The sequence below is a fragment of the Acanthochromis polyacanthus genome, chromosome 8, assembly GCF_021347895.1.
Source record: "Acanthochromis polyacanthus isolate Apoly-LR-REF ecotype Palm Island chromosome 8, KAUST_Apoly_ChrSc, whole genome shotgun sequence".
In the NCBI taxonomy this organism is placed as follows: Eukaryota; Metazoa; Chordata; class Actinopteri; family Pomacentridae; genus Acanthochromis; species Acanthochromis polyacanthus.
In genome coordinates this window covers 14,265,225-14,293,024 of record NC_067120.1, presented here as the reverse complement: position 1 = coordinate 14,293,024, position 27,800 = coordinate 14,265,225, and the positions used below count along the sequence as shown (strand labels likewise).

Sequence of the window (27,800 nt, the reverse complement as noted above, 5' to 3'; positions counted from 1 at the left end):
CGTCAACAGGGGTCCTCCATGAACTGCAGTCTCCACGTGAGTATCAACAGCGTGATGGCTGGCGTGTAAACTCAACACTGAAGTTGTTGGGTTTTCACCAAGATTTAATACTACGCGGTTTATTTGTAACAGAAGGTAACCGGAAGATTTACGTTTTTGATTCTGTAGTTTGTTTTGTGCTGTGCCAAAATAAGCAATTTGTTGTTGTGAGTTAGCTCCACTGACAGAACCGTTTTTGTCGCACTGTATCACTGATTTTCGCTATCTTGCTATGGTGGTTCTGATATCTTTCAGTAATACAAAGACGATGGCAACCGTCCGCAAGAAGGTAGATAACCGGATCCGGGTCCAAATCGAGAATGGAGTCGCTTTGCAGCATCGGACCATGTTTGTGGTGGTGGGGGATCGTGGAAGAGATCAGGTAAATCCACAAGTTCCTGTTAACTGAAGCACATGATATGTGGCAGCAACCATAGGCTTGTTTTTAATGTTTCATGTCACTCCCCTGTTCATCTCCCTTCACTGGCTTCCAGTTGCAGCCAGAATCAAATTCAAAACTCTCCTCCTGGCTTACAAAACATTTACAAGAACGGCCCAGCCTACCTGGATTCCGTGATCCAGGTCTACTCCCCTTCACGCCCACTTCGCTCTGCGTGTGAGAGACGCCTGGTGCTTCCAGCCCAGCACTGCTCGAAATCTCGAGCCAGACTCTTCTCCTCTGTTGTTCTCAAATGGTGGAACAAACTACCAAACTCTGTGCGTTCTGCTAAGTCCCTTTCTAGTTTTAAGAGACAATTGAAGACTCAATTGTTCAGAGAACACCTAGGCACTTAATCCGACTCCACCTTATGGGTAGAATAAGTCAGGTGGTCCAAAACCCAGCACTTCTTTAGTGCTGACAAAGTTGCAACAAAAAAAAAAAAGGGGGGGGGGGGGGGGGGGCAATTCTTCTGCAGCTTGATGGCAACACCTTTGACCAATCGCACTTGAAGTACTTTTGCACTTACTACAGGTTTTTCCTTATGTCTGAATTCTTGCTTGTGTTGTACGTCCCTTTGGACAAAAGCGTCTGCTAAATGAAATTGTAGAATTGTTTTTACTGCAGCGGTCTGTCACAAGAATGTCTTTGCATCTAGCATCAAAACAATTAAATCTGTCTCTGATCCAGGTTGTCATCCTACATCATATGTTGTCTAAAGCTGCTGTCAGAGCTCGACCCTCTGTTCTCTGGTGCTACAAAAAAGACCTGGGATTCAGTAGGTACGTATCTTTTATTGTATCAGAAAGGAGAAGAGGGGATATGCTTGTAGATTTGTCTTTTGTGTTAGTTTAAAATGCATATTCTCCAGCTTTGGGAGTAGTTATTAGACCCCCCTGCTGTTTTGTTTGCAAAGTCAACACAACAAACCACTGACTTATGATTTAGATTAAATTTCATGACAGTGGTTTATTTACGATAGCGTTCTTTAAAGCACATGAGAAAATAAAATATAATTCAATACATGCAATAAATTATGTTTAATATGTATTGACACAAAATTTAAAATTTGTATGCAATAGCTTTTGTGCAAAAACTCTCAGGATTAAAGAACTATCTACACTCAACAAAAATATAAATGCAAAACTTTTGTTTTTGCTCCCATTTTTTATGAGATGAACTCAAAGATCTAGAACTTTTTCCACATACACAATATCACCATTTCTCTCAAATATTGTTCACAAATCTGTCTAAATCTGTGATAGTGAGCACTTCTTTGCTGAGATAATCCATCCCACCTCACAGGTGTGCCATATCAAGATGCTGATTAGACACCATGATTAGTACACAGGTGTGCCTTAGACTGCCCACAATAAAAGGACACTCTGAAAGGTGCAGTTTTATCTCACAGCACAATGCCACAGATGTGGCAAGATTTGAGGGAGCGTGCAATTGGCATGCTGACAGCAGGAATGTCAACCAGAGCTGTTGCTGGTGTATTGAATGTTCACTTCTCTACCATAAGCCGTCTCCAAAGGTGTTTCAGAGAATTTGGCAGTACATCCAACCAGTCTCACAACCACAGACCACGTGTAACCACACCAGCCCAGGACCTCCACATCCAGCATGTTCACCTCCAAGATGGTCTGAGACCAGCCACTCGGACAGCTGCTGAAACAATCGGTTTGCAAAACCAAAGAATTTCTGCAGAAACAGTCTCAGGGAAGCTCATCTGCATGCTCGTCGTCCTCATCGGGGTCTCAGCCTGACTCCAGTTTGTCGTCGTAACAGACTTGAGCGGGCAAATGCTCACATTTGATGGCGTCTGGCACGTTGGAGAGGTGTTCTCTTCACGGATGAATCCCAGTTTACACTGTTCAGGGCAGATGGCAGACAGTGTGTGTGGCATCGTGTGGGTGAGCGGTTTTCTGATGTCAGTGTTGTGGATGGAGTGGTCCATGGTGGTGGTGGGGTTATGGTATGGGCAGGCGTCTGTTATGGACGAAGAACACAGGTGCATTTTATTGATGGCATTTTGAATGCACAGAGCTACCGTGACAAGATCCTGAGGCCCATTGTTGTGCCATACATCCAAGAACATCACCTCATGTTGCAGCAGGATAATGCACGGCCCCATGTTGCAAGAATCTGTACACAGTTCTTGGAAGCTGAAAACGTCCCAGTTCTTGCTTGGCCAGCGTACTCACCGGACATGTCACCCATGGAGCATGTTTGGGATGCTCTGGATCGGCGTATACGACAGCGTGTACCAGTATCCAGCAACTTCGCACAGCCATTGAAGAGGAGTGGACCCCCCCCCCAAAACAAAACTGCACCTTTCAGAGTGTCCTTTTATTGTGGGCAGTCTAAGGCACACCTGTGCACTAATCATGGTGTCTAATCAGCATCTTGATATGACACACCTGTGAGGTGGGATGGATTATCTCAGCAAAGGAGAAGTGCTCACTATCACAGATTTAGACAGATTTGTGAACAATATTTGAGAGAAATGGTGATATTGTGTATGTGGAAAAAGTTTTAGATCTTTGAGTTCATCTCATAAAAATGGGAGCAAAAACAAAAGTGTTACGTTTATATTTTTGTTGAGTGTATCTATCTATAGTGCAAAATCGAATTGAAAATGAATAAAATTTGTCAACTATGTCTGAAACAGCAATCGGAAGAAGCGCATGAGACAACTGCAGAAGAAGATTAAAACTGGCACACTGAACCTGAATCAGGACGACCCGTTTGAGCTCTTCATTGCTGCAACCAACATCCGCTACTGTTACTACAACGAGACACACAAGATTCTGGGAAACACCTACGGCATGTGTGTCTTACAGGTGAGCGGCAGAAAGTGTGTGCACATAGAATGTCTCAAAAATGTATCTTCTGTCTAATGTCTGTATACCAGGCAGGGTTTTTCTTGCATTACTATACACAACAGTGTATACACTGAAGTCATAGATAAACATATAGTTGAGTTCACTAGAATAGGTGTATTCAGGCTTTGTTTCTGCCACTTTTCATGCAGGATTTTGAAGCTCTCACTCCCAACCTGTTAGCAAGAACTGTTGAGACGGTAGAAGGAGGTGGTATTGTGGTCATACTGCTGAGGACAATGAACTCTCTCAAGCAGCTGTACACTATGACTATGGTAGGTCTTAACCCTTTTCATCCCTTACACATTAGATACACTTGGTCAGATGATGGAGGACCGTTGTGACTTGTTCTCTTCCAGGACGTTCACTCTCGATACAGGACTGAGGCCCACCAGGATGTGGTGGGAAGGTTCAACGAGAGGTTGGTGCTTCTCAGATATTCACTGAGTTTGGAATATATTTGGTCAATGGAATGGAATTTAGAAATTTAATTTTAATATGGAGTTTGTTGTTTCAGGTTCATTCTGTCTCTTGCATCCTGCAAAAACTGTGTTGCCATTGACGACCAGCTCAACATCCTGCCGATCTCCAGCCACATGGCAAACATCAAGCCCATCCCCCCAAAGACTCAGGTAACTAGTTAGAGTAGAAAACAATCTGTTGATTAAGTACTCAGCAAATTAACAGAAAATAACTCAGAAATAACTTTTATAATGGAGTATGAGTCTAAAGCAATTAATGAGCTGAAATAAGGTTCTGAAAATATTCTGCTTTTGTAAATAATATAATTTTAAAATTACTTTTGGTGGGATAAAAACAGCATCTGAGGAAGAAGAAGGTCAATTCACAGCTTACTTATTTTTTTTCTCTGCTGGCTCCCTATTCTTTTTAGGTTGATGCTAAGGGAAAGTGCCGTATCCGTAGGCCACAGGCTACGGGTACGGGTCCGTATCTGTAGACACTACCTTCTTTTTATGATTGATTTAAAACCTATACTCTTATCATATCAGCCATAGGCACACATTAACCCTTTAAGCTTCAGTCAATTCCAGCCGTTTTCAGTACAAAAAATCGCTAATATTCTATTTTTAAATTTAAAAAAATTACGAAAAATACGGGGAATATTGGACGGGCATCGCGAGGTGCATTTCCTTGAAAATGACCGATTCGGGGATTTTATACCGACTTCAGGACATGTTTTGTACAAAATAGTTTACTGGCTTGTGTCATCTGGATGTAAAAGGTTGGATTATGGCCGTTTTTTGTGGAATCTTTTTTTTTGTGTGTAATAATAAACCCGGAAATGTGAGTCGCGCTGTGTACGTTGAAGCCGTGTATAGAGAACGGATGGATGGATATTCGTTTTTGTCGGACAAATGTGTTTATATTACCCGCTGTGGTAATCGCATCTGAAAGTGGTTTATACCGGCGGATTCATGAGAATCTAAGCTTTCCATCGGCGTGTAGTGTTTGTATAATCGTGTTTGCAGCCGTCGGACATTCTTGAAATTCCTATGCAAATTAGTAGGTGTACCGCCGGCGGTACACTGAAGCTTAAGGGGTGAAATGTACCCTAATTTCATAACTTATTAGTTTGCACTTTGACTGCTGTTTTGAATTCATTGTCGTATTGTCTAAATAATGTTTGCTTGCTTGCTTGTGGGCTAAATGCTCCCATCTGACCGTGTGCCATCCTCTGCAGGAGGACGGGTTGTCTCCTCGAGAACAGGAGCTAAAGGACCTGAAGGAGTCTCTCCAGGACACTCAGCCAGTCGGTGTGTTGGTGGATTCCTGCAGGACCATGGACCAGGTCGGGTCCTTTGAAATGACACAGACAACAGTCACATCTGATGTTTTGTGAATGCACCAGTTACATGAATCCTCGCAAGTCACCTAAACTTTAAAGTGCAAAGATTATGACACCGTCCTGCAAATACCACATTATTAGGCATCCCCGATTTTTAAACCTGTGCTGTCTCGTAGGCTAAAGCAGTGCTGAAGTTTATTGAAGCGATCTCAGAGAAGACCCTGAGGAGCACCGTGGCTCTGACTGCTGCCCGAGGTCGAGGCAAGTCTGCTGCTCTGGGGCTGGCAGTCGCTGGAGCTGTGGCTTTCGGGTACAGATTGCTTTTCTAATGTCATAAAAGTATCAGCTTTGTCTCTTATTTTTTGTTTGCTGTTACTAATCACTGTCTGACTTTTTTCACAGCTACTCCAACATCTTTGTCACCTCACCGAGCCCAGACAACCTTCACACCATGTTTGAATTCATCTTCAAAGGCTTCGATGCTCTGCAGTACCAGGTAGACTGTGTTAGCGTCTTCTCTGTATCGATGATTATTATGTTCGTGCTGTGAGAACAAATCGCTTCATGTTCCCGTTTGCATGTGTAGGAGCATCTTGACTATGAGATCATCCAGTCTTTGAATCCAGAGTTCAACAAAGCCGTGGTGCGGGTGAACATTTTCAAAGAGCATCGGCAGACGATTCAGGTACGAAACATTGGAATACTTGTCTTTATTAACTGTCATTTACAATAAAAAGCAGCAGATGTTTGTCTGACCTCCGTTCCTGTGACCAACAGTACATCCACCCAGGTGATGCAGTGAAGCTGGGTCAGGCTGAGCTGCTGGTCATCGATGAGGCTGCAGCCATCCCTCTGCCTCTAGTTAAGAACCTGCTGGGGCCTTATCTGGTCTTCATGGCCTCCACCATCAACGGGTCAGTAATAAAACCGAACGACATTCATGTTATCAAATGCCACATTAAATTTGTGTGAAAATCGTTACACACACAGAGAGACATTATAAGAGACAGTTTGAGTAATATGGCTTTAATGACAACTAAAGTTTAAAAAAAATGTAATGGATATCATTTGTAGCTCTGAAATGTGGGATTTTTGTTATTGATTACTTAGTAGAGTCTTCAAATTATTGTTCTGTACATAAAATATCCCCCCCCAAAAATCACATGAAATATACCTGTAGTAGGTAAATCTCTATACAGTGATCCCTTGCCATATCGCGGTTCACTTGTCGCAGTCTCACTGTATCGCAGATTTTTAAATTACATTTGGTATTGTGGATTTTTTGCTACATCGTGGGACTTTGTGGTGTATAGGCATTTATATATATTTATTATTGTGGAGAACTGTGTTTAAGACCAACACTAGAGAAAGGATATCTGCATTTTATGCACGCTGCAACTTGCCGATGCTTTTATTTTGATGCACCCAACAAACAGTGCCATTGTGGCAGGAAGTGCCAGATGACACTTCACACTCACGGTCCTACGGAGCCCCTCTGGTGACATGGTAAAAAAAAAAAAAATGTGGCTACGATATAGCTATAATACTATTTAGTTTCCTCGAAATATTAATTTGTGGCCACGAATTAGGTACAACCTGCACACGAAATACTAACTAATACTATTAATATCATTCCTGGACAGCTGGGTAAGCAAATCGAGCGCACCTTCTCTACATCCTGCAATAATCTGTGTAAAGTAAAATACTAGATTGTTCAAACATATCAGTGTTGAAATTGAACTTATTTTTCTTCAGAAACTCCAGGTTTTTCATCATGTTTTGCAAAAAGATAAGCTCTTAAATGTGAACATTTTCAGAATGTGCTGTTTTGCACTAAAACAAAGGAGAAATTTGGAGTTGTGGTGATTTCTAAGTTAATATTCTGTGATTTTGCTGCTGCAGTCCACTTGAGATCAAATTGGGCTGAATGTGGCCCCAGAATTAAAATGAATTTGACTGACAAAATTCATTAAGAATATGCAGATTTATCACTGTTTCCCTCCATCTGCGCAGGTACGAAGGCACCGGACGCTCTCTTTCCCTCAAACTGATCCAGCAGTTGAGGCAGCAGAGTGCAGACAGTCAGCAGAGCACGTCAGCTGAGAACAGGACCACCAACACGGCGAGACTAGCAGCAGGTCGGTATCTCACTCTTTTACGACGTGCATGTTGAGTGTCTATCGTCTGACTGCTTTCCTCTCTCCGTGCACAGCTCGCTCTCTCCATGAGGTTTCCCTGCACGAGTCCATTCGATACGCTCCAGGAGACGCCGTGGAGAAATGGCTGAATGAGCTGCTCTGTCTCGACTGTCTCAACATTCCCAGGCTCATCTCTGGCTGCCCACTTCCACAGAGCTGCGACCTGTATCCTTCATTTTATTCAAGCTTTTTTTCGTTTCTTTCTGCAGCATCGTAATGTAGCATCCAACGCTACACGTGTGATTTAGGTGAGCGAGTATCAAGCCGATACACACAGCAACACTGGCTAAAGCAGAGTTTCTATTTTTCTGAAATGGTTTTTGATCATAAAATATCAGAGCACCGAATTTTTGTCTGTTATAAATTCTTTCACATCTTCAGATCTCACATTTGGACCAGCCAGCATTCCAAAAGTTAAACATAACTATTTCACTGTCACGTAACTCAACAGAAATCAGCAAATCTGCACATATTAGATGCTGCACCTGAAGAAACTTCATTTTTGCTTCAGCTTAAAGTCTTTATTTAAGCTTGTGTGGGTGGACAAACCTGTATTGATGTGGTTGAAAGCTATTTTAAAGTCAAATATGCATCAACATTGATACAGAATCATTGGTCCAAGCCTTGTGAAAAATGCCTGAAAGTCAACATAACTTTCATAAATATTTAGGATCATGGCCCAGATAGCAAAATATGGGTGAATCAATGTTGAATCTATGTTGAGACCTAAAGTAGAAATTATACAGAAAGCGCAAGGTTGATAAAATGTTGAGTCAACGTTTGCTTTTCAACCATAAATCACACTTTACCTAGATAGCAAAATATGTTAAATCAGTGTTGAATTAGGGTTAAGAAGGTTGAATTTTGGTTATGGTTGAAGACTGATGGTTGGATCAACGTTGATTCAACAACATTTTGTCAACATTGAAGTTTGTGTTTAAAAGATGCCATTGAATCTACATTGTATTTTGGTTTAATTACAATGTTTGACAGGTCAATGTTTAATTAATGTTGAATCTATGTTTGCAAACATGTAATCTATGTAAGCAAACGTTGACTCAACATTTTATCAACCTTGTGCTTTCTGTATAATTTCTACTTTAGGTCTCAACATAGATTCAACATTGATTCACCCATAGTTTGCTATCTGGGGCATGATCCTAAATATTTATGAAAGTTGACCTTGGGGATCGCCCAGAATGTTTTCAGCCTCTGAATTCTGTCAGATCAGAACAAGTTTTAACTGCAGCATCTCAGATTCTTTACTGTAATAAATCTAATGATTATGTTTCTCTCACCACCATTTGTCTGCTCCGTTTAATTCTCGAGCCTGAGGGGAAACAAGTTCTCAGTTTTGTCCTTAACTCACACTGTGCAGATACTATGTGAACAGAGACACGCTCTTCTGCTACCATAAGGCATCTGAGGCTTTCCTGCAGAGGCTGATGGCTCTCTATGTGGCATCACACTACAAGGTAATATTAGTTTATCGTCACTCAACTTCACATGTCATACACACAGTGTTGTGGTGTTTGTTTGTTTTTTTTTTCCCTTTTTGTTGACTCTTCGTCGTCTTTGGCACCAGAATTCGCCGAACGACCTGCAGATGTTGTCCGATGCTCCGGCTCACCACCTCTTCTGCCTGTTGCCGCCTGTTCCTCCGACACAGAACTCGCTGCCTGAGGTCCTTGCCGTGGTGCAGGTATTCTAAGAAGCTCAGGACGCCATTAAATAGTTGCCGTTTCTTGTATAAGAAAGAAATCTGTTCCATGACATCTTAAGTTGCACTAAATTCTTTGTCTGTCATTCATTTCAATCATAAACACACATAAACTCCAGCCCATCACTTCGAGTTTGTTTGATCTTTGGTTTGACTCATGCAGCTTTTTGTTCCTCAGGTTTGTCTAGAGGGGGAAATCTCAAGACAGTCGATCCTCAACAGTCTGTCCAGAGGGAAGAAGGCGTCCGGTGACCTCATCCCCTGGACTGTGTCAGAACAGGTACACACAGCTTTCCACAAAACCCAGTACAGCTCACCTCTTTACAATACAATGAGGATTTAATTTCTTTTCTCATCACAGTTCCAAGACCCAGAGTTTGGCGGCCTCTCGGGAGGAAGAGTGGTGCGAATAGCTGTCAATCCAGACTACCAAGGGGTGAGAACAAGCAGAGGTTTTAGAATGTTTGTCCCCGTTTCGTCCCAGGAACAGAAACACAAGTCTTTTTAGGAATCCTACTAATGTTTCTACTGGAGGAACAAGAGTCTAAATTAAGTTTTGTGGAGATGGTTTTTATGGTGATTGAATACTGAAGCTTTGAGGACTTGAAGCGCTTTGTTGTTGACGTATAAGTACACGTTTCAGTAGCATTGTTTTACACTGCATTTTTTTTACTAATTATAAGGAGGTTTTGATACATCAGCTGACCAATTTGCTTAACATCCACAGCTTTGTCCCTGCTGTGGAAATGGAAATGTGAAATATTTACCCATAGCAAACTTTCTAAACATTAGTTCGTGGGAAGTCTGTGGAACTTTTGGTTTAGTAGCATCGCGTGTAATTGTTGAACCTGTCCAACAGATGGGTTATGGCTCCAGAGCTCTCCAGCTGCTCCAGATGTACTATGAAGGCAAGTTTCCCACCATGGATGAGAGCACAAACTCCAACCACAATGAAATCACTTCCATCAGCAGTGAGGTAAGACATAAACTGTTTTCAGCAACATCTGATTGACATTATTTCCCCACTCGAAGTGTAACTAGAATAGGAATTCAAGTCTTTGCCAAGTAAACACAGATCTGTTGTTTGTCGCTTTTTTTTTTTGTCCAGGCTGTCGGTCTGCTGGAGGAGGTGATCACTCCTCGGAAAGAGCTCCCTCCTCTGCTGCTGAAGCTGAGCGAGAGGAGAGCAGAGAGGCTGGACTATTTAGGAGTTTCTTATGGCCTTACTGCACAACTGCTCAAGTGAGTTCAATATAGAGCAGCTTTGAAACGCTCCTGTTGTCTTCACTTACGGGCACCCACAAAAATATTGTTTTTGTCTGAAAAAAATCCAAAAATTCAGCAAAAAAGAAAAATCACCAAATTTCTGAAAATTTGCAAAACCTTCAGGAAGAAACATGTCTGAAGGTTCTCATTCATCCAGGTCATCTTAAGGTGAAGGGTTTAGTTCAAGCAACTGGGCTTACTTTTGTGGTGTTGAAGACACCTCTCATCAGTTCTTCTTCAGGAAGAAAATTCAAATAATTCCTTAAAAGTTTTCCTTAAAAGTTTTATTTTTTAAAAATCCCCCAAATTTGGCAAGAAAACTCTTACAAATATTTTCAAAAAATGAGCAAAAATCTTCCAAAAATATCCTAAAAATATCTAAAGTGATACTTTCTTTCAGAACATTCACATAAAAATCGAGCGAAATTTGCTGGATTTTGGTTGATTTTTTTTTAATTTTTTTGATTTTAACATTTTTAACATTTCTTTTTTCCACCAAAAAATGTTCCAAAATCTCCCAAAAATGGTGAAAATGTGGACATCAGAAGTTTCACTGTGAAAATATATTTTGTTTCCCCACATTTTCAAACTTTAAAACCGGTCACTTTAGACCCGCAGGACAACACGAGGGTTGAATGTTTTTAATTTGTTTGGGAAACTTGAGGTGTCAAAAACTGTTTATAACCCGACAGATTCTGGAAGAAAGCGGGTTATACTCCAGTCTACTTGAGACAAACTCCTGTAAGTAAAATAATTTTCTCACTTCTGTGTTTTTAAGTTTGTTTTTTCTGCTGTCAGCTTCTGTAATAAGTGCTGTGTGTGGTTGTGTCTAGAATGACCTGACGGGAGAGCACTCCTGTGTGATGCTGAAGGAGCTGAATACAGATGAAGCCCCGGAGCAGAGCCAGTGGCTGTCTGCCTTCTGGAAAGGTGAACCTGCCTGCAACACCTCAGGAGAACTCGCTTGTTTAATCCCATTACGCTGCCTCGTTACGCTCTTTTTGTTTTTCGTCAGATTTCCGCCGGCGCTTCCTGTCTCTGCTCTCCTATCAGTTCAGCAGCTTCCATCCGAGCCTGGCTCTCAACATTTTGCAGAATAAAAAGTCAAAGGAGGAGACGAGCAGTAAGTACCTACACATTGATCAGATTTCTCCCGTCTGTTACCAAACCTAAGCTGACTTGTTTCTTGTCTCAACAGCTCTCAGTAACTCCGAGCTGGCTGCTCACTTCAGCCCTTACGACCTCAAACGTCTGGAGTTGTATTCACGTAGCATGGTGGACTATCACCTCATCATGGACCTGATCCCATCCGTGGCGCGCATGTTCTTCCTCAAGCAGCTCGGTGACGTCTCCCTTTCAGCAGCCCAGTGTGTAAGTGTCCTCCGAGTTTTTCTTAATCACTGATGCTCCTTCACTGAGGCTGTGCTGTTGCTGATTAGCTGATGACTGTTCTTTTGTAGGCGCTACTGCTGGGAATAGGATTGCAGCACAAGTCTGTGGACAAGCTGGAAAAGGAAATCGATCTCCCAAGCTCGCAGCTCATGGGCCTCTTCAACCGTCTTATCCGTAAATTTGTGCAAGTGAGTTGAAAAAGCGTGAATAAAGATGTTGGACAGCCTCCAGTTAAAACGGCTTCGATAATACTTCTGTTGTGTTCACCCTCTTATCAGGTCTTCACCAGCGTCCAAGAAAAAGCGATTGAAGCACAGATGGTAACTACAAAAGAGGTTTCCATGGAGCCAACGGTCAAGAGCCTTAATGAAGATCTGGTAGGTGCACTTGATTATATGTAACGCTGTGGCAATTGGTCAACTCATTGCTTCTTTGATTACCAGTAGTTTTGATAAATAAAGATGTAGATTTTTACTTTGACAGTTTCAGCAAGCTTTTTTTTTTTTTTTTTTTAGCTAAAAATGCCAAACATTCATCTCTCAAGTCTGAAAACATGCTCATCTTTTCTGTTTTATATAATTTCAATTTGATTTGTTTCTAATTAGGAGTGTTGGTTAAAATAGAGTTTTATGAGATTGTGGCAAGCATTTTTCACCGTTTCCGACTTGCATATTTTATAGAACATTACTAAAAGTAGAAAATGTGTCTGTAAGAATGGATCTGTTTTAAAACAAAAGCCCATTGTTTTTCTATTCACAGACTGAAGCAGCTAAAGAGTTTGAAGAGAGGCACAAGCAGGACTTGGAGAAAGTAAAGGCAATGGACCTGGAGGAGTAAGTGTCAGATAAAGAGGGTGGCTTTGGTCATTGTTTTTCGGTTTTTCTTTTTAAATTAGGGTGATATTTATTGTAGTTGTAATAGTTTCCTTTGAATTTTCAGGTACAAGATTCGTGGAGATGATGAGGAGTGGGACCAGGTGTTGAAGAAAGCAGGGAGCACAGCTGTTGTCAGCATCAAAAGGTGCAGTGACACCCAGGATCGTTGTGGAGGGAAAGAACGCAGTGTTTGGTTGTTATAGAAACGTGATTCTAATGACGTCCTTCTTTCGACAGTGACAAGAAGAGGAAATGGGAAGGGGGAAACGCAATAGCAAGCAACGGGGCTCCGCAGCACGGGAAACTAAAAAAGAAGGAAATGCAACATGGAAAATTCAAGAAGAACAAGGACAAGCATGGGAAATTTGGAAAGAAGGCATGACCGCAAAGAGAAGACCTTGAACAGGACTGTTTGTGTAATTTAGAGAAGTCTGGGTATGTTGGACTGATTGGAACCAGCTGATGTGTGCCCACAAGACTGGATGTCCATTGTTTTTCCTATTCGTCATTCAATTCACTGGCATTCTGCATGTCAAAACAGGTTTGTTCCTATGTGTGTAACTGCATACTGTAAATCAGCAGGAAATAACACACTTTAGCCTCATGTGCTAAATAAGTATAATTTACTTATGTCAAACAATTCACTTTTAGAGTTCAGTTTGTCATTCTTTTTATAAATACTTTAAAAAGCTTCATGTAAACTGATTCTTTTTATGAAATAAAAACCTGAGGTATATGACAGACTTCAAGCTTCACTGCACAGATCACTTAAACACCTGAGGATATAACTCCTTCCACTTGTGTTTGAGCTGCTGTTTCACATCCTCTGGTGCGAAGATGCAGTCTATGGCCTGCTGGGATAGCTTCCATATGTCTTCCTTACTGAGACCAAATGTGGAAGCTGCCAGCTGATACTCTTGAGACAAATCCGTACAAAAGACTCCTTTATCGTCGGTCTGTAAAGTGCAAACAACAAAAATCAGAGTTGATATTTGATTTTGTCACAGGTCTTCATAGAACCGTTTCACACGTAAACATCAGTTTATTTATCCGTCAGTAATTGTACCTGACAGAAAACCTGAGATATAATAGGAGCATTTAACAGGCAGGGTGGGTCTAATAATAGATACTGAGTTGCGTCATGGGAGTTCTAAGATACTTGAAAGTGCCTGATTGAAGGCACAGTTTCATGACGTATTAACCCTTTCAACCCGAAGTAGTTTCTGGGAGAGGCTACAGTTGTGTCACATTTTTACTGCAATATAACTTCCTGCTCTACTATGGAAACAGCACAACCACAACTACAAGCAGAGTGAACTCAAAAATGTCTTTTGTGAAGTATAACTAAGGCCTAATGCCGTAAATCATAAAAAAAGAGATTAATGTAGGTTGTTCCTTGATTATTTTAAAGAAAACTGAACATTTTAGAAATTTTTTTTAAATCATCCTTTTAAACTCTGGGGTTCAGAGGATAAAGACAAGATTAAGTGGTTCAACAAACAAACAAAAAAAATCATTCTTCATACAAAGATACCAAACAAGTTATATTTTTGGCACCAGTGCTTATATTCTTATCATACTGACATGCAAACGTTTTAAATGCTACTCAGCCCCAATTAAAAATGTGTCTCAGCTTTAAAAGCTCTATTGGCTGTGAGGAACACAAAGAGGAAACTTACACAAATTACACTCGGGTGTCCCAGCTGGTACCAGTAGTTGAAGTGATGTTGGGAGTAACAAGGCACAGTTTGTCCTTTGACATTTGATGTCAGGCACAGCTCTACAAAAAAAGTAAAAACAAAAGATTAGCAAGTCAGAACTATGCCAGCTCGGTAATGCTCACGCCACACAATGTTTATTTGACCAAAGTCTTACCCAGAGGTATGTTGTTTTTCACCACTTTGTCAACAAGGCTTTGAGATCCACCAACTTCAGGATGTAAAAAGGTGCCGTGACCAATTCGGTCTGGAGGAAGATTCAACAGCAAATCTGACTCCTCCAGCTGGGATGGAACCTGTAACACGTGTCATTGTACTGACATTGCATTTGGGCATATTGTGACTAAAATCATATTTTAAAAAATGTGATGGTCATACTTCTGAAAGGTGCAGTGACAACTTCAGTCCACAGTTTTTGCCCTTCTCTAGGGCAGGTAGGAGGTATTTGCCATTGCCCACCTTAAAATAAAAGTTACATCAACATATGAAATATTATTACAAAATAAAACAACACATTACACTTCCTCTGTGACATTTCCATTTAGACAGATAATCATTGATGTTGGATTTGAAAAGCACAAACTGCACTGGAGTTCTCCATATGTCTATCAAAATGGCCAAAAATACATTAGGATAATAAGATATTTTCTTTTTTAGCTACTTTGAAAACAAACAGAACATCCTTTTTGAGATAAGTTGCAAGTTTTGCCCCAAAACCTTTGAAATTAAATGTAAAAACGTGTTTTACATTCAAAGTGATACATGAATAAAAAGTAATAGCCAAACAGCTGTACAGAAAATATGACCAATACTCAAGAAAACCTCCAAAAATACTCAAGAAATGTGCCAGAACTGTGTAATGGCATATTAGTACAAGACCAAATAGAATATTATTTGTCACTTTCACCTCAGCACCAAACTGTCTGACTAACCGTTGGATCTCCACTGAGGTCGAGTCCCACCACCAAACCATCAGACGAAAGCATAAAGTCCTCTGCCAACTTCACCGTCTCCATGGCAACTTCAGTCCCATTCCTACGGTCAATTGCCACCAGAAACCTTCAGGGTAAATGACATTCAGGATCATGTTGCGACCAGCCATGAAGTTGCTGTATCATTACAGTAAAAATATTTTGCACAATGTTGATGACTTGATGATCAGAAGCCAAACGCTGCAAAGACATTCCTGTGGTTGTTGTACACTATGGCAATAAAAACTTATGCCTACCTGACATCAATGTCCACTCCCTCATTTTTACACTGCTGAATGGCTTTAATGACCGTTTCAATATAATTCTTCTTTGTCAATCCTGACAAAAAGATAATAAAAGATAATTAAAAGTCTAATTGATCCTGACAGGACAATGTGCCACCAAAATATTAGGCTCTATTACATCCTTACCTGTGTCTTTCTCTTCCCTTGGTGTACTTCTTAGCTCTAAATATTTGACACCATCAGCTGCAAACTCCTTGATAACATCTGTAGCCACCTGGAAAATTAAAAAACACTGTTGCTGCAATGCTTCAAAAGAAGGCAACTGACTATCTCTTTATTGGTTCTTGAAAACATTTCACTTCTCATCCAAGGGGCTTATTCACTTTTTCAGCTCTAACTGACTGGTGAGGAGTCACTTATCTCCCCACCTAGTTATGTTGCATTGACTTTCAGTGATACAAAACTTCATATTTGTAAAAGGTTTTAATCTGAAAAAATAATTATTTTGTCACCAGTCCTCTTGTGATGTCAGTCATAAACTGGGCACAGGCTAAATGCTTAACATCTGCTTATCGACAAATACTACATTTTACTGATGTTCTCTAAACGCCTCACATGTGGTTAAGAGGGCGAACTATAAACAGGATGACATGTCACAGATGCAGGTTCTTTGCTGCATTCCTGTCTTCCTCTCTACTTACCTATTGAGAAAACAACAACAAAAGCGCTCAAAAAACAACTTAAAATAAAACGTCATAGTTTAGTATGTCGTCCAAAATGTGGAAAAAACGTCATAGTTTAGTACGTCATACAAAATGCCACTAAAACGTCAAGTTTAGTACGTTATCCAAAATGTGACCAAAACGTCATACTTTAGTATGTCGTCCAAAATGTCACTAAAACGTCATAGTTTAGTATGTTGTCCAAATTATGACCAAAAACGTCATATGTCGTCCAAACTGGGGTAAAAATGTCACAGTTTAGAATCTCTTCCAAAATGCGAAAAAAAACAACATAATTTAGTATGTCGTTCAAAATGTCACTAAAACGTCATAGTTTAGTATGTTGTCCAAAATATGACCAAAAACGTCATAGTTTAGTATGTCTTCCAAAATATGACCAAAAACCTCATAGTTTACTATGTCTTCCAAAATATGACCAAAAACGTCATAGTTTAGTATGTCGTCCAAAATATGACCCAAAACGTCATAGTTTAGTATGTCGTCCAAAATGTCACTAAAACGTCATAGTTTAGTATGTCTTCCAAAATATGACCAAAAACCTCATAGTTTAGTATGTCTTCCAAAATATGACCAAAAATGTCATAGTTTAGTATGTCGTTCAAAATGTGAAAAAAAGATAATTTAGTATGTCGTCCAAAATGTGACAAAAACGTCATAGTTTAGTATTTTGTCCAAAATGGGGTAAAAATGTCATAGTTTAGTATGTCGTCCAAAATGTCACTGAGACGTCATAGTTTAGTATGTCGTTCAAAATATGACCCAAAACGTCATAGTTTAGTATGTCGTCCAAAATGTCACTAAAACGTCATAGTTTAGTATGTCGTCCAAACTGGGGTAAAAATGTCACAGTTTGGTATCTCGTCCAAAATGTGACCAAAACGTCATAGGTATGTCGTCCAACGTCATATTTTAGTATGTCATCCGAAATGTCACTAAAACGTCATAGTTTAGTATGTCGTCCAAAATGTGGAAAAACATCATATTTTAGTATGTCGTCCAAAATGTAAAAAAAAGTCATAGTTTAGTATGTCTTCCAAAATATGACCAAAAAACTCATAGTTTAGTATGTCTTCCAAAATACGACCAAAAACGTCATAGTTGAGTATGTTGTCCAAAATGTCACTAAAACGTCATAGTTTAGTATGTTGTCCAAAATATGACCAAAAATGTCATAGTTTAGTATGTTGTCCAAAATGTCACTAAAACGTCATAGTTTAGTATGTCTTCCAAAATATGACCAAAAACCTCATAGTTTAGTATGTCTTCCAAAATATGACCAAAAACGTCATAGTTTAGTATGTCTTCCAAAATATGACCAAAAACGTCATAGTTGAGTATGTTGTCCAAAATGTCACTAAAACGTCATAGTTTAGTATGTTGTCCAAAATATGACCAAAAATGTCATAGTTTAGTATGTTGTCCAAAATGTCACTAAAACGTCATAGTTTAGTATGTCTTCCAAAATATGACCAAAAACCTCATAGTTTAGTATGTCTTCCAAAATATGACCAAAAACGTCATAGTTTAGTATGTCTTCCAAAATATGACCAAAAATGTCATAGTTTAGTATGTCTTCCAAAATATGACCAAAAACGTCATAGTTTAGTATGTCTTCCAAAATATGACCAAAAATGTCATAGTTTAGTATGTCGTTCAAAATGTGAAAAAAAGATAATTTAGTATGTCGTCCAAAATGTGACAAAAACGTCATAGTTTAGTATTTTGTCCAAAATGGGGTAAAAATGTCATAGTTTAGTATGTCGACCAAAATGTCACTGAGACGTCATAGTTTAGTATGTCGTTCAAAATATGACCCAAAACGTCATAGTTTAGTATGTCGTCCAAAATGTCACTAAAACGTCATAGTTTAGTATGTCGTCCAAACTGGGGTAAAAATGTCACAGTTTGGTATCTCGTCAAAAATGTGACCAAAACGTCATAGGTATGTCGTCCAACGTCATATTTTAGTATGTCATCCGAAATGTCACTAAAACGTCATAGTTTAGTATGTCGTCCAAAATGTGGAAAAACATCATATTTTAGTATGTCGTCCAAAATGTAAAAAAAAGTCATAGTTTAGTATGTCTTCCAAAATATGACCAAAAACCTCATAGTTTAGTATGTCTTCCAAAATATGACCAAAAACCTCATAGTTTAGTATGTCTTCCAAAATATGACCAAAAATGTCATAGTTTAGTATGTCGTTCAAAATGTGAAAAAAAGATAATTTAGTATGTCGTCCAAAATGTGACAAAAACGTCATAGTTTAGTATTTTGTCCAAAATGGGGTAAAAATGTCATAGTTTAGTATGTCGTCCAAAATGTCACTGAGACGTCATAGTTTAGTATGTCGTTCAAAATATGACCCAAAACGTCATAGTTTAGTATGTCGTCCAAAATGTCACTAAAACGTCATAGTTTAGTATGTCGTCCAAACTGGGGTAAAAATGTCACAGTTTGGTATCTCGTCCAAAATGTGACCAAAACGTCATAGGTGTGTCGTCCAACGTCATATTTTAGTATGTCATCCGAAATGTCACTAAAACCTCATAGTTTAGTATGTTGTCCAAAATATGACCAAAAATGTCATAGTTTAGTATGTCGTCCAAACTGGAGTAAAAATGTCAGTTTCGTATCTCGTCCATAATGTGACCAAAACGTCATAGTTTCGTATGTCGTCCAACATGTGAAAAAAACATCATACTTTAGTATGTTGTCCAAAATGTCACTAAAACGTCATAGTATGTCATCCAAAATGTGACCAAAAGTCATAGTTTAGTATGTCGTTCAAAATGTAAAAAAAAACATTATAATTTAGTATGTCGTCCAAAATGTCACTGAGACGTCATAGTTTAGTATGTCGTTCAAAATATGACCCAAAACGTCATAGTTTAGTATGTCGTCCAAAATGTCACTAAAACGTCATAGTTTAGTATGTCGTCCAAACTGGGGTAAAAATGTCACAGTTTGGTATCTCGTCCAAAATGTGACCAAAACGTCATAGGTGTGTCGTCCAACGTCATATTTTAGTATGTCATCCGAAATGTCACTAAAACCTCATAGTTTAGTATGTTGTCCAAAATATGACCAAAAATGTCATAGTTTAGTATGTCGTCCAAACTGGAGTAAAAATGTCAGTTTCGTATCTCGTCCATAATGTGACCAAAACGTCATAGTTTCGTATGTCGTCCAACATGTGAAAAAAACATCATACTTTAGTATGTTGTCCAAAATGTCACTAAAACGTCATAGTATGTCATCCAAAATGTGACCAAAAGTCTTTGTTTAGTATGTCGTTCAAAATGTAAAAAAAAACATTATAATTTAGTATGTCGTCCAAAATGTCACTGAGACGTCATAGTTTAGTATGTCGTTCAAAATATGACCCAAAACGTCATAGTTTAGTATGTCGTCCAAAATGTCACTAAAACGTCATAGTTTAGTATGTCGTCCAAACTGGGGTAAAAATGTCACAGTTTGGTATCTCGTTCAAAATGTGACCAAAACGTCATAGGTGTGTCGTCCAACGTCATATTTTAGTATGTCATCCGAAATGTCACTAAAACGTCATAGTTTAGTATGTCGTCCAAAATGTGGAAAAACATCATATTTTAGTATGTTGTCCAAAATGTAAAAAAAAGTCATAGTTTAGTATGTCATCCAAAATGTGACCAAAACGTCATAGTTTAGTATGTCGTTCAAAATGTGAAAAAAACATAATTTAGTATTTCGTCCAAAATGTGACAAAAACGTCATAGTTTAATATTTTGTCCAAAATGGGGTAAAAATGTCATAGTTTAGTATGTCTTCCAAAATATGACCAAAAATGTCATAGTTTAGTATGTCGTTCAAAATGTGAAAAAAACGTCATAGTTTAGTATGTCTTCCAAAATATGACCAAAAATGTCATAGTTTAGTATGTCGTCCAAAATGTGACAAAAACGTCATAGTTTAGTATTTTGTCCAAAATGGGGTAAAAATGTCATAGTTTAGTATGTCGTCCAAAATGTCACTGAGACGTCATAGTTTAGTATGTCTTCCAAAATATGACCAAAAATGTCATAGTTTAGTATGTCGTTCAAAATGTGAAAAAAAGATAATTTAGTATGTCGTCCAAAATGTGACAAAAACGTCATAGTTTAGTATTTTGTCCAAAATGGGGTAAAAATGTCATAGTTTAGTATGTCGTCCAAAATGTCACTGAGACGTCATAGTTTAGTATGTCGTTCAAAATATGACCCAAAACGTCATAGTTTAGTATGTCGTCCAAAATGTCACTAAAACGTCATAGTTTAGTATGTCGTCCAAACTGGGGTAAAAATGTCACAGTTTGGTATCTCGTCCAAAATGTGACCAAAACGTCATAGGTGTGTCGTCCAACGTCATATTTTAGTATGTCATCCGAAATGTCACTAAAACCTCATAGTTTAGTATGTTGTCCAAAATATGACCAAAAATGTCATAGTTTAGTATGTCGTCCAAACTGGAGTAAAAATGTCAGTTTCGTATCTCGTCCATAATGTGACCAAAACGTCATAGTTTCGTATGTCGTCCAACATGTGAAAAAAACATCATACTTTAGTATGTTGTCCAAAATGTCACTAAAACGTCATAGTATGTCATCCAAAATGTGACCAAAAGTCATAGTTTAGTATGTCGTTCAAAATGTAAAAAAAAACATTATAATTTAGTATGTCGTCCAAAATGTCACTGAGACGTCATAGTTTAGTATGTCGTTCAAAATATGACCCAAAACGTCATAGTTTAGTATGTCGTCCAAAATGTCACTAAAACGTCATAGTTTAGTATGTCGTCCAAACTGGGGTAAAAATGTCACAGTTTGGTATCTCGTCCAAAATGTGACCAAAACGTCATAGGTGTGTCGTCCAACGTCATATTTTAGTATGTCATCCGAAATGTCACTAAAACCTCATAGTTTAGTATGTTGTCCAAAATATGACCAAAAATGTCATAGTTTAGTATGTCGTCCAAACTGGAGTAAAAATGTCAGTTTCGTATCTCGTCCATAATGTGACCAAAACGTCATAGTTTCGTATGTCGTCCAACATGTGAAAAAAACATCATACTTTAGTATGTTGTCCAAAATGTCACTAAAACGTCATAGTATGTCATCCAAAATGTGACCAAAAGTCATAGTTTAGTATGTCGTTCAAAATGTAAAAAAAACATTATAATTTAGTATGTCGTCCAAAATGTCACTGAGACGTCATAGTTTAGTATGTCGTTCAAAATATGACCCAAAACGTCATAGTTTAGTATGTCGTCCAAAATGTCACTAAAACGTCATAGTTTAGTATGTCGTCCAAACTGGGGTAAAAATGTCACAGTTTGGTATCTCGTTCAAAATGTGACCAAAACGTCATAGGTGTGTCGTCCAACGTCATATTTTAGTATGTCATCCGAAATGTCACTAAAACGTCATAGTTTAGTATGTCGTCCAAAATGTGGAAAAACATCATATTTTAGTATGTTGTCCAAAATGTAAAAAAAAGTCATAGTTTAGTATGTCATCCAAAATGTGACCAAAACGTCATAGTTTAGTATGTCGTTCAAAATGTGAAAAAAACATAATTTAGTATTTCGTCCAAAATGTGACAAAAACGTCATAGTTTAATATTTTGTCCAAAATGGGGTAAAAATGTCATACTTTAGTATGTCTTCCAAAATGTCACTAAAACGTCATAGTATGTCGTCCAAAGTGTGAAAAAAGGTCATAGTTTAGTATGTCATCCAAAATTTGACCAAAACATCATAGTTTAGTATGTTGTTCAAAAAAATCACTAAAACATCATAGTTTAGTATGTCGTCCAAAATGTTAAAAAAAAGTCATACTTTAGTATGTCGTCCAAAATGGGGTAAAAATGGCATAGTTTAGTACGCTGACAGTCATTAAAAACTTTGAAACCATATTTTTCAACATAATTTTTATTTTGAAGCCCGAAACCGGATTTTCTTCATATGAATCATTTGTTTAGCATATTGCCATACAGAAACAAACATCTAAAGTTTCAAGAATGATTTAAAAATTAAGAATTTCACAAAAGAAAACGGCACCTGCCAAACACAAAGTCACAACAGTCAATACCGAGTATGGCCTCCATTTGCTTCGATGCAGGCAGCAATCCGTCGGCGCATGCTTTGGACCAGGATTCTGATTGTGGGTTGGGAATATCCCATACGCCTGGCTACATCACTGTAGCTCAAACCGGCCTCCACCATACCCAGTGCCCGGAGATGTTGTTCATGTGATAGACACGGCCTGATGCTGTTCACTGGACTAACAATGGTGGCCTTTTTTGGGCCTTTATATAGGCCTTCAAAACCCATTCTCAAATTGTGCAGATACTCACTGAGTATTGCTTGGTGTGTATTTGGTTCACTTTTGCAAAGTGACCAACCCATGGGCAATGAATCATGACAAAATGACAACTCATCATTATCTCAACTACTAAGGCACTAGATCATCAGTAAATCCACAATGAATAATTACAACCCCCCTACAAGTAGAATTCTGCGTACATTTCTACCTCGAGGTTTCTATTGACTGTCAGTATATGTCATCCAAAATGGGGTAAAAGATAAGATAAGATAAGATAAGATAAGATAAGATAAGATAAGATAATCCTTTATTACTCCCTGTGTCCGGGGAAATTTCCCATGTTACAGCAGCATACATCATACAGTATAACAACAATAGCAAGAGTAAAAGACAATATAATGATAATCATAATCACAATATGTCCAGGAGTGTCATAGTTTAGTATGTCGTCCAAAATGTGAAAAAAAAAATCATTGTTTAGTATGTCGTCCAAAATGTCACTAAAACGTCATAGTTTAGTATGTCGTCCAAAATGTGGAAAAAATGTCACAGTTCAGTATGTCGTCCAAAATGGGGTAAAAAAAATCATACTTTAGCATGTCATCCAAAAATCACTAAAATGTCATAGTTTAGTATGTTGTCCAAAATGTCACGAAAACGTCATATTTTAGTATGTCATCCAAAATGTCACTAAAATGTCATAGTTTAGTATGTCGTCCAAAATGTCACTAAAATGTCATAGTTTAGTATGTCTTCCAAAATGTCACTAAAACTTCAGTTTAGTATGTCATCCAAAATGTGAAAAAAACATCATATTTTAGTATGTCATCCAAAATGGGGTAAAAACATCATAGTTTAGTATGTCGTTAAAAATGTCACTAAAACGCCATAGTTTAGTACGTTGTCCAAAATGTGGTAAAAATGGCATAGTTTAGTATGTCCTCCAAAATGTCATTAAAACGTCATAGTTTAGTATGTCATCTAAAATGGGGTAAAAACGTCATAGTTTAGTATGTCGTCCAAAGCGGAACAAAAACGTCATAGTATAGTATGTCGTCCAAAATGTCACCAAAACGTGATAGTTTAGTATGTTGTCGAAAATATGATCAAAAATGTCATAGTTTAGTATGTGTTACAAAATGCCACTAAAACGTCATAGTTTAGTATGTCGTCCAAAATGTCACTAAAATGCCATAGTTTAGTATGTCATCCAAAGCGGAACAAAAACATCATAGTTCAGTATGTCATTCAAAATGTCACTAAAACATCATAGTTTAGTATGTCGTCCAAAATGTGAAAAAACTTCATATTTGAGAATGTCATCCCAAAAAAAAAAATCACGAAGACGTTATAATTTAATGTGTCGTCGAAATGTCACTTAAACATCATAGTTTAGTATGTCATCCAAAATGTCACTAAAATGCCATAGTTTAGTATGTCGTCCAAAATGGGGTAAAAACATAGGCGTCAGTTTAGGGGGGAACCACTTTTTGTCAGGGGTCATTTTGTCTCCAACACGTTCAAATTCTTCACATGTAAGCCGTTGTAAACCCAGTTATTTTCAGCAGTATAGAAAATTCCGACGCTCCTGAACGCACCATCCGCACTCGGCTGAGAGTTGCACAGACATGCAGCACACCTTCGTGAGGTTAAAAAAAAACGTGCAGATGCTAAATTTGCGCCCGTGCCAAGTGGAAGCTCGGACCAGAGGCGTGCAGGGACAAAATTTCGGCCCGGGAGAATTAGTATTATAGCAGCCCACAGACCTTTCTACCTGTATGTACCGATAGCTCAACAGGTTGAGCCTCCACTTTTGGTGCGGTGGTTGTGAGTTCGAGCCCAGCTTGTAGCATTTTGCCGCCGTTCTTCGACATTTTCTCAAAGTGCTGTGGTCTCCATCCCCCCACTTTTAAAAACAAACTGACGCCCTTGGGTAAAAATATCATACTTTAGTATGTCATTCAAAGAAAATTAAAATCACTAAAACTTCATAGTTTAGTATGTCGTCCAAAATGTGAAAAAAATTACAGTTTAGTATATCGTCCAAAGTGAGACAAAATAACATCATAGTTTAGTACTTTTTCCAAAATGGGGTAAAAACATCATAGTTTAGTATTTCATCCAAAACTCTCATATAATTACTCTAAAATTCCAGGAAATTTCCATAAAAATTTCATAAGAATTTCCACAAAATTCCAGAAAATTTTCATAAAATTCCAGGATTTTTTTGTATAAATTTCCAGGAAAATGTTGTAGAATTTCTGGAAATTTTTCACAAAATTTCCATAAAATTCCCACAAAATTGAAGGAAAATTCCCATAAAATGGAAGCAAAATTCCTGAAAAACTACCGTAAAATTTCAGTAAAATTTCCATAAAATTTCAGGAAAACTTAACCAAAATTCCAGGAAATTTTCCAATAAAATTCCTGTAAAATTCCCAGAAAACTGCTCTAGAATTCCTGAAAATTTTAGGAGAAATCCTGTAGAATTCCTGGAAATTTGGCACAAAAATCCAGGAAGATTTCCATAAAATTCCATGAAAATTGAGACCTGCCTTCTTTATCTAGGATGTGGACTTGTTGTTAGAGGAGTGCCCCTTTGAGATACAGGTGGACTGCTGAGTCATGTCCTAAGGAAGTGACACTCCTGAGCTGTGTCATGTGTGGACATATATTTTGATTTGGGGATGACATGATGAGACTCCACATCAGATAGTTAAAACAGAATAAACCTCTTGAATGACAGGCTAGACATCTTAAAGAACCAAGAAGAAGTCCAGGATTACTATGACCTGGATGACAAGGAATCTACAAAGACATATCTGGTGCTAATATTCAGGGAAACACAGACCTAAAAACATGCACTTTATAACAGTAAGTTAGTCCTTACCATCAGGATATCTTCCTCTGTGTCCACCAACTTGTGGATAACCTTAAAGACCTCAAAACACCTGTGGACATGCAAACCATGTTGTAATGTTGAGTTTCCTTCATTAATCTCTACTTCTGTCTACTTAAATCAAGACAATTTGCTTTCCATAGAACATATAGCAACAATATTTTCCGATAGTTTAAGGAATTGTTTCAATATTACTAAAGTAAAAAAAAAAAATCAAATAAATTCAATTAATGAACACTTTGACACCTGTAGGATTTCTAATTACATTTTGAAAGAATTCAAATATACCTCCTACATAGTTGTATCAATCCAATAAAAATATATCACACATATCTCCTAAGTCCACAGACATCAAAGGTACATTGTTTCACTGCATTTGGCAGTGTAGAAAGACCAAAGTATTTTTGGAAGAGGTCAGACTAACGTGTGAGAAAGGGAAAATTAATTTGTGCTTGCACTGATCCAACAGAAGCTATGACAAAATGAACAAATACTGACGGACCTCAGTTTTCTAAATGACAATAATTTGCAAGCCCACAGATCAACTATTACATACTGATTAAGACAAATGATGACAAACCTTCCATTAGAAAGAGTAACTTCAGTATTGAAAGATAAACAAAACATATCTGAAGCTTGAGGAACCTTTATGAACTATGTGAAAGATCAGGATGCATGAGAAAAGTCAACAGAAGAATAACTGTTTGATTGATTATTAAATTAGTTTTTATTTTTTTAATAATAAAACTACTTTTATTAACAATATTTTGTTATTTATACTAAATGTCTTTCCACCCCTTCTTTCTATATATCATTGTAGGAAATAGTAGGCTTTAAAGACATATTAAGGATAACAGATTTGGATTACAATGTTTTAGTTAAAAGAAGCAATTGGCTTTTCATTTCTTCTTCATATCTGTACAAGTTTTTTTTTATTCCTACTGATTGTTATGTACAGTATACACTGGTTGAGCCGCTACGTGCTCTCTGGCTGTACAGGGCCAAAAATGTGGTGAGCTATAGTCAGGTTGTTATACAATAAACAAAGTGTTGACATTAAATACTGAGTGAATGAATGACAGAGTTACACGTACTCGTCCAGAGTCCTCCTCTGTCCTTTGCCGATGGCCGTCATGCTGTGTTCAATGTTTAGTTGCGGTTTCCGGCTGATGAGCTTCTCGATGGTTTGGAAGCTGACAGAGCCGTTGAGGTGAGCATGAAGCTCCTGGTGACAGTAAAACGCTGACGTTAGCATGTAGTTAGCTAATACAAACTCTAACTTCATTTATATATAAACCCTATAAACTTCACAGTGTTTATCTTCTAAATATTCGTCATTAAAGTTCCTCTCCCGACTCACCACTTTCGGCAGCTCCTGGTAAAAAACAGCCGCATGATCCATCACAAAGTAAAAGAAAAGTCTGAGCTGGTCTGTGAGTCCTGCTCTGTTTCTGCCCTAAAACTCGCCTTTGTGTTCAGTCCACATATTCGTGCAGCACCAGAAAGTGCAACAAAATTTAAGCTCCTCTGCTGCAGAGGGTTCCCGCGGTGAGGTTCCGCTACGCTACAACTTTTGTTACTACATGATAAAACAGCGACATTTATGTATTAACTTTCTTATTTATTTCTTTTCAGAAAAAAATTCTAATTAACAAATTAACAAAAACATACATTGTTATATTTATCTAACACCTCCCCCCCCATGATAAAAAAACATTTATGTTGTTTTAAAATGTGTTTTGTTGCCTTGTTTTGATCAACGTTAGTTTTATAACTTTTAAAGGGAGACATTAAAGGTGAATAGGATAAAAAAAATTGATTGATTGATTGATAGCAGATTGCTTGCAGTTTGATAATGCCATTTTTCTTACAAATTTTGAACAAACAAGGTATTACGCATCTAAAAGCATTACATTATTTCCAGACACAAAATTGTACACTTGATTAAACCAGCTTCAAAATTTTTGCTTCCTCTCTCTGAAATATTAGTGTCAAAGGTTTGTACAGAAGGAATTTTATCTTTTTTTTTTACTAATCCATAAATCAGAAAATACTGTCAGTGGCAAGAGAAAAAAAATGCATAATAGGTATTATCTCAAATATGCTTCAGTTTGCATGAATCGGCAATAAAAAAGGAAAATTAGTAAGAAAATAAACATCTAAATGCATGTATGGAGACAACGTATGGAATCAAAATGTCATAAAATTGTAAAATTGACTCATATTAAATACAAAAGACAAGTCCATGAAAGTGTATATAAAG

General features: G+C 38.0%; 2 protein-coding genes across 2 annotated transcripts; one reads left to right on the top strand and one right to left on the bottom strand.

Annotated features, from left to right (window-relative positions):
- Positions 1 to 18: 18 nt before the first annotated feature.
- On the top strand, positions 19 to 13,364 carry nat10 (N-acetyltransferase 10). The gene is made up of 29 exons (XM_022192919.2): positions 19 to 135; positions 295 to 421; positions 1,169 to 1,260; positions 3,153 to 3,324; positions 3,516 to 3,638; positions 3,723 to 3,784; positions 3,881 to 3,995; positions 5,066 to 5,173; positions 5,347 to 5,480; positions 5,573 to 5,666; positions 5,757 to 5,855; positions 5,948 to 6,084; positions 7,184 to 7,308; positions 7,383 to 7,533; positions 8,747 to 8,843; positions 8,954 to 9,070; positions 9,267 to 9,368; positions 9,450 to 9,524; positions 9,948 to 10,064; positions 10,197 to 10,330; positions 11,047 to 11,095; positions 11,188 to 11,284; positions 11,370 to 11,477; positions 11,553 to 11,725; positions 11,815 to 11,934; positions 12,025 to 12,123; positions 12,506 to 12,579; positions 12,686 to 12,766; positions 12,859 to 13,364. Exons 2-29 carry the CDS (start codon positions 308 to 310, stop codon positions 13,001 to 13,003), a joined length of 3,114 nt encoding a protein of 1,037 aa, XP_022048611.2. The 5' UTR covers positions 19 to 135; positions 295 to 307; the 3' UTR covers positions 13,004 to 13,364.
- adal (adenosine deaminase-like) lies at positions 13,228 to 27,029 on the bottom strand. Its single transcript, XM_022192944.2, has 10 exons — positions 26,898 to 27,029; positions 26,632 to 26,762; positions 25,529 to 25,589; positions 15,742 to 15,829; positions 15,568 to 15,649; positions 15,272 to 15,398; positions 14,718 to 14,798; positions 14,497 to 14,635; positions 14,301 to 14,401; positions 13,228 to 13,577 (listed from the first exon to the last, which is right to left on the bottom strand). Exons 1-10 carry the CDS (start codon positions 26,937 to 26,939, stop codon positions 13,386 to 13,388), a joined length of 1,044 nt encoding a protein of 347 aa, XP_022048636.1. The 5' UTR covers positions 26,940 to 27,029; the 3' UTR covers positions 13,228 to 13,385.
- Positions 27,030 to 27,800: the final 771 nt, after the last annotated feature.